General features: G+C 43.6%; 1 protein-coding gene across 2 annotated transcripts in view; it reads left to right on the top strand.

The window, feature by feature from the left end:
* The window catches only part of Fstl4 (follistatin like 4), a 684516-nt gene that overhangs the window by 660571 nt on the left and 9159 nt on the right, over positions 1–14786 (top strand). For both annotated transcript variants that reach the window (XM_035447502.1, XM_035447503.1), the window contains 2 exons: positions 202–351; positions 8000–8107. In XM_035447502.1, the coding sequence (XP_035303393.1) occupies positions 202–351; positions 8000–8107 (258 nt within the window). The remainder of the gene's footprint in view (positions 1–201; positions 352–7999; positions 8108–14786) is intronic.

Genomic DNA, 14786 nt, shown 5'->3' on the forward strand with positions numbered 1-14786 from the left:
ATCTGCAAACTGAGCACTCGGTGACATAGTGTTGACCTTGATAAAGATGAGGGTCAAGTAAGAAGTTAGTGACATGGCAGGGCTTGCATGCCATGTTCATGTATGCACCCCAAGGAGTTTGAGAAGAGAGAAGAAAAGGAATCCAAGAGGGTTAAGGGATAGGGACCCAGAGATGTTACATGGCTATCTATCTCCTTACAGGAAGAAATCTGTCCTCATGGGGAAGGAGATGCCACCCAGCCTTGCCAGTGGGCATCCGCAGTCAATGTCAGGAACCGGTACATCTACGTGGCCCAGCCAGCACTGAACAGAGTCCTCGTGGTCGATGTTCAAGCCCAAAAAGTCTTACAGGTAATAGCTCTTGGAAGAAGTGGGGAAAGACTTGAAATCCTGGGGCACTTGCTGCGTGCACACTCCCCAGATCCTGTGAGAAGGACTTCGACTGGGGAGAGATGCTGTGTAGTCGTCTATCAAGTTTCTATCACTGTGCACCCAGCACTATTGTATATTTAAAAAATTAGCCATGAAGGTTTGTACTGAAGTCCCCAGCATGAGATTTTAGGCAGGGAGGTGGAATGCAAAGCAGAGTTTTGGGGTGCTGTAAGAACTGTGGAAACCCAGGATTAATGTGACTACTTCAAATTGGTTCTCACTCTGGAGCGGAACAGAAACTGAGATCTAGATGCCACATAAGACACAGACTGTGGGAGCAGCTTCAGAGGGCCGTGATGCGAAATTAGCAGATTCACTTGGTTATTTTTAGTTATGTGTATGTGCATGCAAGCATCAAACCCCTGTAGCTGGAGTTACAGGTGTCATGGGCCTACTTCAGTACTGGGAACCTAGCTTCAGTCTTCTGGAAAAGTAGCAAGCACGATTAGCCATCTCCCCAGCCTTCCTAAAATGCTTTCTGATGGGTTAAATGTAAGGCTTGGTGAGGGGAGCTTGAGCATAGAGTGGTTATATCATTTATAGTCTTTAATAGAGTAAATAATGGGCCCAAAGACATTCTATCCCAGGAAACTGGCTATTGCCTTATATAGCAAAGGGGATAGTATAGATATGGCTAAGGATTTTTTTCAAGTCAGGAGATCCTGAAAGATTCAAATGGACCCTGACTGCAATCACAAGTATCCATGTAAGGGAGAGTTCAAATTTTCCTCTGCCACAGATGAATATGCAAGGATTAAAGCAAGATGCATTTCAAGGCAGAGTGTAGAGCATAGAGAAGATGGGAGATGAAATATGGTGTCAGAGATCTAAGTAGCTATGTCAAGTAAACAGGTCTAAGGTCAAAGGGAAGGAGGAGGCTGGAGCTGTCCGTTTGAGCATCATCACCCCATGGCCTGATTAAATCTAGAAAACTGGCTGAGATCACCCAGTGTATGCAGACAGAAGAGGTCAAGGATGAAGGCCTGAGGCTCTCTCACATTTGAATATCAAGAAGCAGAGACATCTAAGGAGTATCTGGAGAAGGAGAAGAAGGCCTGGGGCAGGTGGTATTTCACAGGCAGAGGGTCTCCAGAAGGCATTTGTGGCCTCTGATGTCAAGTATTGCTTTGGATGTTAGGAAATCTGAAAAACAGCCATTGGATTTCATCTTACCTCATCATAGGCCACCTTAGTTATAACAGCTAGGATGCCAACGGTCAAGGCAACCCTGGAGAAGGGGGCTCAAGTCAGAATGATAGGGGAGAGAGTTTGGCAGAGGGGTATAGGCAACTCTATAGAGGGATTTTGATGTAAAGCTAAGAGTATAAAAATGAAGGAGTGGCCAAGGAAAAGTTATCCCAGAATGTGTATGCTAATAGGAGTAACTTTCCAAACTCTTCCTATGCATCCTCATAGTAGACAATTCTAGTGGACTCCAAGAGAATTCCTCCACTGGGTACAAACAGGCAATTCAGGGGCAGGAGGTAGATTACTTTCTTTCATTGAAACAAGAAGGGAGATTATCGCCAGGGACTGGAGGTTTGAGGAGAAAGGTGAAAGCTAAGTGTGAGACTGGACTGATGACCAACCACTGAAGGACTGTGAATAGAAACTTAACCTGAAACCAACCAGGAGAGTGGTCTCTCTCCTGCCCCTGTGAAGAACATTTGATATAGCCAGGGAGGTGGTTTTTTTCCTCGTACATACAACAGGTTTTCAGTTTCTCTTTTTGTAACTGCTTCCCATGGTCAGGGAACACACTGAGTAATTTTTATCTTTTCAAGTATACTAAAGCTTATTTTAAAACAGAGCTCATGATCAACTTTGATAAATGTTTTGTGTTTACTTTACGGGAACATGTATTCTGGTGTTAGATGAGCTATTTAATATGTGTCAGTTATGTCAAGTTGATTCATTGTGCTGTTCAGATCGCCTTTCTCAGGTGATTCGTTTTGTCTGTTTGGTCTATCAACTGCTGAGGTATGTTGTAGAGTTACCTACTTCTAAATGTTCTATCCATTTTTATTTAAGATTATAGTCTCTTTCTAGGGGAAAGGTTCTTTTTACCCCACAAAATATTCCTTTTTGTCTCTGGTAATGTTCTGAATCTGTTTTTCAATAATGTTAGTATATCTAAATCATATTTTAATTAGCATTCTCATGCTATGATTTTTCTATCCTTTTACTTTCCAACCTCTCTATGCCTTATAGTTAAGATCTTCTTTCATAACATTTAAGTTTTATCTAGTCTAACAATCTTAGTCTTCTATTTAAAATATTTGACCCATTAATATTTAATATAATTTGTATAGTTCAATGTTTCTATCATCTTTCTTACCTTTTATTTATCCTGTTTATGTGGCTTGCTTTTGGCTTTGCCAAAGATTTGTTCTATTTTTTCTCTATTATTTTTTGAAGATGTACTCAATGTTATTAGTATCAAAGAGACTATAACATAATATCCTTATGCCGATTCTATCTCATATAAATTGTTACTTCATGTCTTAGTTTCCTTTCTGCTGCTATGCTAATATACTCTGACAAATTCACTTAAGGGAGAAAGTGTAATTCTGATTACAATTCATTATTGCAAGGAATCAAGTGTAGGAAGCTGAAGCAGCCAGTCACATTATATTGACAGTTAAGAACAGAGACAAGGGCTGGAAAGACAACTCAGTGGTTAAGAGTCCTGGCTGCTTTTCTAGAGGACCTGGGCTCTAACTAGCACCCACGAGGAAGCTCACCATTGTCTGTAACTCAAGCTCCCAGAGTTCTGATATATACATGCAGACAAAAACACATATTCGTATAAAGTAGAAATAATTTTTAAAGAGCAGAAAACAGTGAATTAGTAAAGGCATGCCAGTGCTTAGCTCACTTTGTCCACTCCTATCCCAGATCCCCTGCTTAGAGAATGGTGCTATTATAATGGGAGGGACTTCCCACCTCAATTATCAAGATAATCTGACCTAGATGCACCCAAGCTTCCCGTCTCCCAGATGAGTCTAACTTATGTCAAATATAAAGTGTAGGACGACTTTCCTTTGGGCCACCAGCTCCCAAATAACAGAGACTTGTTATTATGAAAGCTCAGCCTTAGCTTAAGCTTGTCCCACGTTTCCATGGAGCCTCCTGTTGAGCCTCAATCATCCTCTTCCTCTCTCTGTCTGGAAGTCTCGCCTATCTCTCCTGCCTCACTATTGGCTGTTCAACTCTTTATTACCCATCACAGCAATACCTCTTCACAGTGTACAATTATCCCACAACAAAGCCGGGTGGTGGTGCACGCTTTTAATCGCAGTACTTGGTAGGCAGAGACAGCCAAATCTCTGTGAATTCGAGGCCAGCCTGGTTCCAGGACAGCCTCCAAAGCAGTACAGAGTAACCCTGTCTCAAAAGTAAAAATAAATAAATAAATAAATTTATCCACAACAATAAAGTTTAAGACTAGCCATCACAATCACTTCAACTCCTCAATAATATTAAAACACTAAGTCCTTTAACCCTTCCTCCTGCCTTTTTATAATTATGTATTATTACTGTATATAAATACATATATCCAGACACTAACTGATATTTGCCCTTATATTTACTTTCTAGTCCACTTTATTACTGAGGTAGGCTGGAGTTGTTCTGACAGTGTCTCACTCCATAGCCTTAAACTCACAACCCTCCTCCCTCAGCCTCCAAAGTGCTAGAATGAGGTCATTTTTAGTAGTTCTTTTGCTGGCAACAGATCTGTTTTATTTGAAGTGAAAATATTTTCTCTTTATTTCTGAATAATTCTAGATGACAGTTATTTTCCTTCAGCATTTTAAGATGCCATCCATATTGTGGTTCCTTGCTAGGCCAACTGCATTTTCCCTCTCTTCTTCTCTGAGTTCCTCTTTGGTTAGTGCTTTAACTGCCATGTTTCTCATATGGTGATCTTTGTATTTATTCTGATTCAACGTTTCCAGAGGCTTTTAAGTTTGTGGACTTAACATTTAACAGATGGGAAAATTCTCAGCAATTGTGTCTTTAAATATTCTGCTGTCTTGCCAGGCAGTGGTAGTACATGCCTTTACTCCCAGCACTCAGGAGGCAGGTGGGTCTCTGAGTTTGAGACCAGCCTTGTCTACAAGAGCTAGTTCCAGGACAGCCTCCAAAGCCCAGAGAAACCCGGTCTTGAAAAAACAAAAACAAAAACAAAAACAAAAATTCTGCTGTATTGTGCTCACTTTCTTCTTTAGGACCCTGTTTCAAAATGATTTGCCTCCCCATTGGATCTCACGTGTCTTCTCTCCTGTTTGTTTTGCATGTCCTACAATGCATCTTTCTGTTTGCTAATCCTACCTTCTCCTTCATCTAACATGGGTTTGCCTGTTTATTAATATATCAGAGAATTCATTTTTACCTTCAAATTTGCTATTTAGTTCCCAACTTCATATAAATTCCTTTTTGTTATTGTTGCTGTTTGTGTTTTTGGCTTTTTGAGACCGGGTTTCTCTGTGCAATAGTCCTGGCTGTCCTACATCTTGCTTTATACACCAAACTGGCCTTGAACTCACAGAGACTGGCCTGCCTTCACAGCTCTGGGATTAAAGTCATGTGCCACCACCTACCGGTTTCATATAAACTCTTAATTGCCTTCTTGTGGCCCTTCACGTTATGATTTTTGAATAGTAAAAAGACCTCTGCCTCTTGAAATGCCTTGTGATTTTTTTTTAATCCAAACATTCTACATATTTTTAAGGTGTAAAGTCTTTAAATGGCTGTCATCCATTGGAAAGGATTTTCCCTTTCATCTGCCAGGCAGAAAGAGTAGCAAGTTGATCATTTTAAAATTTCTCGAGGGCCAAATCTGCTCCCCTAATCCTGGGGCTTTTAACTCAGGCTCTCGCTCCTGCCAGACTTCAGCTGCTCAGCACAGTGAGACTATGGAAAATCCCATTCTGAGTTTAATAAACTTTTGGCTTAGCTCTTCAACTCCCTCTTTCACAGCACTGAGTAGAAGCATGAAATCTCACAAGAAGGGATTAGGTAGGAGGGAGGACAATGGCTACTGTCTGAACACCAAGGAAACTTGCAGTGAGGAGGGCAGATAAATGAGACGCCTTCGAGAGAGAAGGCTCTTTAAAGAGAAAGATCAAGGGCTGGAGAGGTGGCTCAGCCATTAAAGTCCTCAGAGGGTAGTGTTACCGTGGAAGGCAAAGCTCCAAGTAGGATCATGGCAGTGCTGGATGCCAAGGCCTTTGGTAAATGTACTGGTTACTTGTCTTGTTGGTGTGGCTGAATACCTGAAAGAAGCAACTGAAGGCAGAGGGTCCAGTCCGTCCCAGCAGCAAGCATCTCCAGTGGGAAGTGGCTGGTCTTCTTGAGTCCACAGTCAGGAAGGAGAGATGAACGCTGGTGCTCAGAATGCCTTCTCCTTTTCCCTTTTCAATCAGCCTGAGGCCCAGTCTGTGGAATGTGCAGCCCACATTCTGCTCTACAGAAACATGCTCAAAAGCATAGCTCCAGGTGCGCCTCATGGGTGATTCCAAACCAGTCCAGACGAGAGTGAGCGTTGACCACAAATAGTGAAAGCAGTGTCCAGGAAGTGGGGAGACATGCCGGGCTCACAGGAGGCTATATCGATGTTGAGGGTCAGTCAAGGCTAGAAAAGTAATTAGAGACTCTCCCTAGGACTTGGGTGGGTGCTATCAATTAGAATAAGGAAGAGAAGTGAGACTTTGGTGACAATGCAGAAAAAAGAAGAAACCCCTTTCAGCAGGGAGTGAAATCCCAAGTTCAGTTCTACACATTAGGGTGAGGTCCTCAACTGAGGCGATCCAGGACATACCAACTCTTAGTCCAGAGAAGTGGAGAAACCAGGGAGGTCAATGGAGTATTTCTAAATGGGAGCGATGAACACAAAGTCCACAATGCTAAGAGGAGGGTCATGAAAAGACAAATGAACTTTTGAGGAGATGTAGGACACCTCACCACAGTGATGGACATAGAAAATGAGAAGTGGGTAGAGGGCTCAAAAGACAGTTATTTAGTGAAGCTTGGGCCAATGTGGACAGAGATGGCCACTTTTCCCCATGGACTAAAAAGACTAGAATATGGATGAAAGTGAATTTTCAGAAATTATGCTGATATGGTATAAGTTGTGGTGGTGAATGAAGTGGAGAAAGTGGGGCTTTGGGGACATGTGCTGGCTAGTTTTACATCAACTTGACAGAAAGCTACAGCCATCTGAGAGGAGGCGGCTTCAATTGAGAAAATGCCTCCATAAGAAGGTACCCAAGTTGTCTGTGGTCATTTTCTTAATTGGTGATCAATGGGGGAGGCCCCAGTCCATTGTGGGTGGAGCCATCCCTGGACTGGTTGTCCTAGGTTCTATAAGAAAGCAGGCTGAGCAAGCCATGGGGAACAAGCCAGTAAGCAGCACCCTCCATGACCTCTGCATCAGCTCCTGCCTCCAGGTTCCTGGCCTTGTTTGAGTTCCTGTGCTGGCTTCCTTCAATGATGTAGAGTGGTTAGGATGTGTAGCCAAATGAACACTTTCCTCTCCAGGTTGTTTTGGTCACGGTGTTTCATCACAGCAATAGTAACCCTAAGACAGGGCTCATCCATATGGATTTGAAGGTATCAAACTTGGTAGCCAAATGGGCAGAAAAGATGGCAGAGGAGCTCTGTCCACATCTTCACTGAGCATAGTGGTTATGAGAAAAGCTGGTGGTACATAGTCCAGTAACATAATCCTCAAGGAACAGTTTTGTAACATAAAAACTACACTGTGAGGCTGGAGAGATGGCTCAGCAGTTAAGAGTGCTTGTCGATCTGGCACAGGAATTGAGTTTGGTTCCCACATTAGGTGACTCACAACCACCCGTAACTCCAGCTCCAGGGGTCCAAAGCCCTCTTTTCTGACCTCCTCAGGCACCTGAACTCACATGCAACGTGCACATAATTTTTTTAAAGTCTACAGTAGAAGAAGAAAAGAGCACTGTTGTGACAGGGCCTAGGGAGAAGCTATCACCTCAGCAGGTAGCAAAATTTCAGGTGCTGCAATTTAAAAAGGCAGCATGCGTCTGCCTGATGCTGTAGTCCGAGTCCAGCACCTTCAACTGATGGATGTACAACAGAGGCTGCACAGAGTAGAACAAAGGTAAGAGCTGGATAGCAACAGGTGGTCTCAAAATCTACCTCAGATGATCGTAGGAAATGACCAACTACTCACCAGAACCCAGGTGGATGCTGAGGGTCCAAGAGGCTCCCCAAGACTTCTAGGAAGACTAAAAAGAGTCCCACAGAGCTGGCTCTTGGGTGGAAGTCTTACTAACTCTGTGCTCAGTCTCTTTCCAAGTTGGACCTAGGATACTTTAGGTGAGATATGAGCAAGAAACTAAATTCTTCAAGAAGACAACTCATTGAGTCCCTTGTCCTCTGAGGACAAAGTCCCTGGGAAGGCCTCTACACTGGGTGTCCAATTGGGATTATTGGCTAGGGTTTGAGGCCAGCTTCCCAACTCCAGAAGTCCAGAATGAACATCAGGTTAGCCTCAGCAATGACCAACTTGTCACTATTTCTTTTCAAGTCCATAGGTGTGGACCCTCTGCCAGCTAAGCTGTCCTATGACAAGTCCCATGACCAAGTGTGGGTCCTGAGCTGGGGGGACATGCACAAGTCCCAACCAAGCCTGCAGGTATGTAGAGCATGTTGAAGCTGACAGCCAATAGCAGGATTGTTTCAATTAAAAAAAATTGTTTCATGTTTCCCTGGGTGACGAACTATCCAAACTGTTTCCATAAAGGCTCAAGAAGAAAGCAGAAAACAGTAAGTTTTACCTGTCCATCTGAGAAGAAACTCTCAGTTGAGAAATTGTCTAGAGCAGAGTGGCCTGTAATTATATCCATGGGTGAATAGTCTTGATTGTTAATTCAAGTAGGAGGATCCAGCCCACTGTAGGAGGCACCATCCCCTATACAGGTGGTTCTAAGCTGTGTAAGAAGGCTAGCCAAGTATGAGCCTGTACCCAAGCCAGCAAGCAGTAGACCCAAGGCTCCTGCTTGACTTCTAGACTTGACTTCCCTCAAAGATGAACTGTGACTCTGAAGTGTTAGCCAAATAAATCCTTTCTTCCCCAAATTGCTTTAAGTCCCTACATTTTATTATATCGACAAATGGAAACTAGAAACAGCCTCCGAGTAATGCTCCTATTAGGCAATACACAGGGTATCTTCAACCAGGGCTACTACTGAAAACAATGTAAAATGGTCAATTCTAATTTCATGACAACCTAGTTCCTACCCAGCACTCCCCCCACCCCCAATACCTGCTTCTCCTGAGTCAGTAACTCTTAGGGTCAAATAGGACAAGCCCTCTGGAGTCCAGAGAATGAAAAGGAAGACAAGATTTTCTTCTCCTTTGAATGAACAGACCATCTAGAGAATAGTGTTAAATCAAGTCACAAATGTGGGCTCTTTCCATTTGCTTTTTGTTGTTATAACAAAATACCTGAAGCTGGGTGATGTATAAAGGAAAAGGTCTATTTTCTCTCATGGTTTCATCTAAGACCAAGAAGCTCTATCTGGTCAGCTTCTGATGAGAGAGCACAGGCAGCAGTGCTGGCTGCCATCATGGTTGGCATGTAGAAAAGGGAAGCAGATGTTTGTGGAATGGGGACACGTGCCAATGGTGAAGAGGAAGGCACAACACTCCCATTCTTGTGAGAACTCACTCATCCTAGAAGGACTGCATTAATCCCTTCAGGAAAAATAGAGATTCATGATCTAATAGAACCAGAGAAGGTCCTGCTTCCTCTCAACACCACAGCATTGGAGGACATGCCCCAACATGAATTTGGTGGAAACAGACTCCTTGAAACTATAGTTGTAACCAACCAACAGGAGCAGCACCCCACATGCTTAAATCCACAGAGAAAGCACACAGACTAAGTGCTCACAAAGTGCTGGGCCACAGATAGTTAAGTGATTTGCCCATGATCCTGGCCCACACAGCAAGGCTCTGTAGCCCCTATACTATACTTCCTGACTCCTGAGAAGAGGCTGGGCTCTGCTGATCTGTAGGAAACCTCCCCACACCAGCTAGGGAAGTTTGACATTACCTGGTATTGGATGTGCCTGTCCCTGCCTCTCTCCACAGGGATCCAACTAAGTCCTATGAAAAGTCACTTGATGGTCAACTGACTGTCCTAAAAATAGTACACAGAACCATTTGCATACAGGGAGGAGTTAACTCATTACATGCAGACCAATGATTTGAGCCACTAGGGTTGAATATCTTTAGAACCCACAGAAGTAAATGAAGACAACTCTGCCTTTTTCTCCTCTCGGCCCTTGCTGGAAAGATACCAGGCCCAGGCCCAGGTCCAGTGAATCTGACCACATCAAAAGAGCTTGCCAAAGGTCCTAAGAGCCTAAATAAAGGTCATTTAGAACAGAAAATGAACTGTGGGGAACTGTATTACTCATTTTTCTTTGTAACTAAATGCCCTCTGAATTGCTTGTGGGAATTGTCTGTCACAGCAGAGAAGGCACAGCAGCAGGAATGCCTCCCAGGTGTGGCAGTGGGAAGGGACAGCTGCCTGCTCACATTTCAGTGGATAGGATGCAGACTGGGTACAGTAAACAAAGTCAGGCTGTACTTGTCAAGGTCCTCCCTCCCTCCAGCAGCCCACTTTCTCCAGTGGTGCAACACCTCCCAACACAGCATCTCCAGATGGAGATCAAGTGTTCAAACCCATAAGCATATGGGGGACATCGCACAACTAAATCACAATGGGGACAAATCTCCTGAGAATGCTAAGAATGAAACCCAATGAGGAACTACCAGAAAATTGGTCTTATTTCAATTAAAAATGAATGAAACCAGCTTTCCAGTTCAAAACTTCAGAGAGAGAGAGAGAGAGAGAGAGAGAGAGAGAGAGAGAGAGAGAGAACGCATCTTTATGAAGTAACCTGAAAGAAAAAGAAAATCTTCCTCAATGGAAAACCTATGAAGATTTGGAGATGTGGAACAGGATCCCTTAACATTCAGAGAGGGAAGGGTCACAGTTAGAAGAGAATCAAGCATTAAATGTGCTAGGCATGGAACTACTCACCTGTAATCCCAGCACTTGGGAAGCAGAGGCAGAAGGATGCCTATGAGTTCCAGAAAAACCAGGGTGATACAGCAAGACTATCTAGAAAGAAATCAAACAAATTTGGAATACAATTGCTGAGTTAAAGAACAGTAACCATGTCGGGCGGTGGTGCACACAGAGTCTCTGAGTTGGAGGCCAGCCTGGTCTACAAAGTGAGTTCCAAGCCAGCCAGGGCTACACAGAAAAACCCTGTCTCAAAAAAAGAACTGTAATCATGTGGATTCAATAAGATCTAGGGCTAAGAGAGTAAGCATGCTTGCCACACAATCCTAAAAGCCCGGGTTCGAATCCCCAGAAGCCGTATAAATGTGGAAGGAGAGAACTAACTCCACAAAATTGTTCTCTGCCCCACACATGTGCCATGTTATGCGAGTATGTGCACATACACTCATTCTCAAAGAGAGTGCTACAAACTCCAGTCCAAAGTGATGAAGTACTATGTCTTCTTGCTACTTTTTAGCAAAATTCTGGAACTCCAAGAAAGGAAACTCTGACAAGGGAAACCCTGTGGGGCTGGGGGAAAAAAAAAAAAAAAAAAAACATCGCCCATTAAAGACAATCAGGTTGACATTAGACTTCTCACCTCTAACAGTACCTGAAGACCACAAATGATGTCTATGTGACTGAAAGAGCAAAAAGTTGAACTTTGATAATCCTGTCCCAGCAAAGACAGCACTTACCCAGGAAGACAAGAGGATGTGTGTGAGCACCCAGGGCCTCAGCACTAAAGAAGCCTGAAGGTGTCAGATGAACTGGACCAGAGACATTATCACAGTGTAGAGAGAAAGGAGACAGCAGTGAGGGACAGAGGAGAGAAGGTTTAAGAGAGGGCAGAGGCAGAACACACCTGGAAATAAAGCTGGAGACTTGGGGACTGAAAGAAAAATAAAAATATAATAACTGTAACGTTACTGAAATCAAGAGTGGGTGGAGGCGGGGCAAAGTAAAAATGCAAGTCTCACTTTCTTGGGATAAGAAGGGTGGGGAAAATGTTGGAGCATGGATATCCTATTTCTCCGATAACTCTTTTTAGTTTTTGACTGGTTTGGTTTTTGGAGACAGGGTTTCTCTGTGTAACAATCCTAGCTGTCTTGGAACTCACTCTATAACATCAGTCTGGCCTTGAACTCACAGAGATCCACCTGCCTCTGCCTCCCAAGTGCTGGATTAAAGGTGTGTGCTACCACCGCCTGTCTAGAATTCTTTTTTTAATGTGCATTGTTTTGCATATATATATGAAGGAAAAAGCTTGTAGATTCAAGATACCCTTATTTAGATAAATACCAGCCAAACACAAGCCAGAGCGTGCCCAGGGGCAGCAAGGCAGGGAGGCCAGAGAGAAGGGGCAGCCAAAGGGGAAGAGACCATTCCATGTGCTCATGGTCGCTTAAGAGCCCATGCCATGTCACTCTGACCTCACCTTGACCACACCTGTCAGGCACACCTGTAGCCAGCCCTTACGCGTGGTTACGTTGTCTCCCTACATATATATGTTTGAGGATGTCAGACAAGAACTGGAATCATAGATATTTGTGAGCCATCATGTGGTGCTGGGAATTGAACTCAGTCCTCTCAAAGAGCAGCCAGTGCTCTGAACCCCTGAACCATCCCTCCCAGCCTGCTTAATTTTTTTTTAAGGCAAAGATGTGATAGGGATGTGACTATAAGTAGTGTGCTTACCTGACATACATAAAGCCCCAGATTCCATCCCCAGCACCACAGAAAACTGTGGTTGTATCTTCCATACATGGTGGTATATGCCTGTAATCTAGAATTTGGGAAGTAGAGGCAGACGATCAGGAGGCCAAGGTCAGCCTCCACTCCACAGTGAATTTGAGGTTACCCTGGGCTACTTGAGAGAGACCTTGTCATTCATAAATAAATATAATTACTTGATTGGACTTCAAAAAGAAAAACATTAGAAATGATTTGTTTTTAAGAAATATAAAGCCAATTCTAGTGACACTGACCTATAATTGCAGTTACTCAGGAGATAAAGAAGAGAGGGCCATGAGTTCAAGGCCTGCCTGGACAGTAAAGTGAGTTCAAAGCCAGCCTGAGCAACTTAGTCCTTGCCTCAAAAAAGAAAAAGAAGTGGAGCAGAGCGATGGCTCAGTCAGTAAAGGGCCTGTGGTCCAAACATTGGGACCTGACCCCCCATATCCACAGGGGGGTACCCAGCAACAGGGCAGCTCACAACTATCCATAGCTCCAGTTCTGGGGATCTGATACCCTCTTTTGACCTCTGCAGGAACCAGGCATTCATATGGTATATATCCATGTGAGCAAGCAAAATAGTCGTGCACAAAATTAAATATTTAAAATATATTTTAATTTTTAAAAGGAGGGTGTAACACCACCCAAGGCTGGCCTCTGACCTACATATGTACATGCATGCATTTCTGAATTAAAGGGGCTAGAATGCAACTCCATGCCAGAATGCTTTCCTACCACATACAAGGTCCTAAGTTTAGTCTCCATTACCAAAGTGGGGGGGGGGGAGACATGAAAGAAACACAGTAAAAGTAATAAAAGGAGAGGCCTCAAGACTTGAAACAGTGATAACAGTTGATCAAAGGGATGCTCATGAGAGGGAATGCAAGTACCGGGTGAGGTGGCTTCAAATTTAAAAGCTGAGAACAGCAGGAAAGACTTTCATGATGATGAATAGCTATGTGCCCGACAATGTAACTAAATGCATAAAGCATTGATTAAATATAATACAGCTTGATCAAAGATGGGCCAAAATTGTACATACCAAGTAGAGAAAATAACACATGAGAAAACCCATCAACACAGACAAAGCAGCCGAGTTCAATATATAGGAAGCATTACATCTAGTAGAATTCTTTCCCATGCATATAGACACAAAAGTATTTTATTCATCTAAGGAAAATGTCAAAGGTTTTATAAAATGAGTCCTTGCCACTGTTGCAGTGGACCCGAGTTTGGTTCCCAGTATCCACATCAGGAAGCTGCAACCACCTACCATCTGAGCTCCAAGAGATCTGATGCCCTCTTCTGCCTTGTGTGTGCACACGCACACGCACATACACACATGCACACTTTTTTAAGCAACCTACAAAAAAGTGTTCCTAGATACAGATGAAAAGCTATACATGGCCATGCACAATTATGACCCCAAAACTCTGGATGCTGAGACAGGAAGTTTGGAAGTTCAAGGCCAGCCTGGACTATAGAACAAGGCCCCTCTACCCCAAATCCAAAACACACACAGTGAAAAAGGCTATAGGTGTGGGCAAAGATCATACTGTTGATACTGGAAAAGCATTTGAAGCATTCAACCATTCCTTCTAGGTAGTCATTATTCAGGGATTTGATAAAGTTTGCCCTGGCTCTCTGGAAGTGGGTCCATGCATGAAGCTCATCCCTCCCTCTCCTCAGCAACCAGTTTTGACCATAAGGTATCATCACAAATTCTACACAGTTCTGAGCCCAAGTCAGACTTTTAGTGGCCTCTGTCTTGTCCCTCTAGATGTTATTTCTCAGCTGGCATTGTCCACTCATTTAAGAGAAATACTCAGCCTTCTTGCCACCTCCTATCCAGGTAACCATGCTACCATGCCATCTGTGTATCTCTCCTGAACTGAGCCCACAGACCCAGAGATCTTCAGAATTATCTTGTGGCATCTCTGGGCACAGCTACGTGCTAGGACACAAGACCAGGGCAAGAAAAACCACAGGGCTCAGAAAAATAAGGTTGACATACTGCATCGGCTCAATGGTCCATGATACTGTGTTTGATGAAGCCACCTCTGAATATAGGGTGTCAGGGTGGTGAAGCGTGAGTGGCGCTGACCGATGACAGCCTGTAATTTTCCATCTCTATTATAAGCTAAAATGACAGGCCTGGTATCAAGCAGCGATTGCATACTGCCTTGGAATTCTCGGCCATGTTTCTCAGAGATTCTCTTAGGTCTAGTGTCTAATCCTTGTGTTTTCTTAATGCCCAGTTCTATGAGCTTTTCTCCCACGAACTTGTCAAGAAAGCACCATCCTGCCATTTGTTAAATAGAAAAATCACAGGAAAATACGCTCCACGAAACTTCAAAGCCACTCAGAGACTAGAAATCACAGCATGCATCCCTCTGGTCCAGCATCTGGCCTGCTGACATCTCCCACCCGCAAGGCTAGCATGGAGGTACACAAAGACTCCAGCCTCAAACCTGCCTGAGCAGGCAAGCCAGCTGCTGTTTGT

This window comes from Cricetulus griseus, chromosome 7, assembly GCF_003668045.3.
Source record: "Cricetulus griseus strain 17A/GY chromosome 7, alternate assembly CriGri-PICRH-1.0, whole genome shotgun sequence".
Taxonomy (NCBI): domain Eukaryota; kingdom Metazoa; phylum Chordata; class Mammalia; order Rodentia; family Cricetidae; genus Cricetulus; species Cricetulus griseus.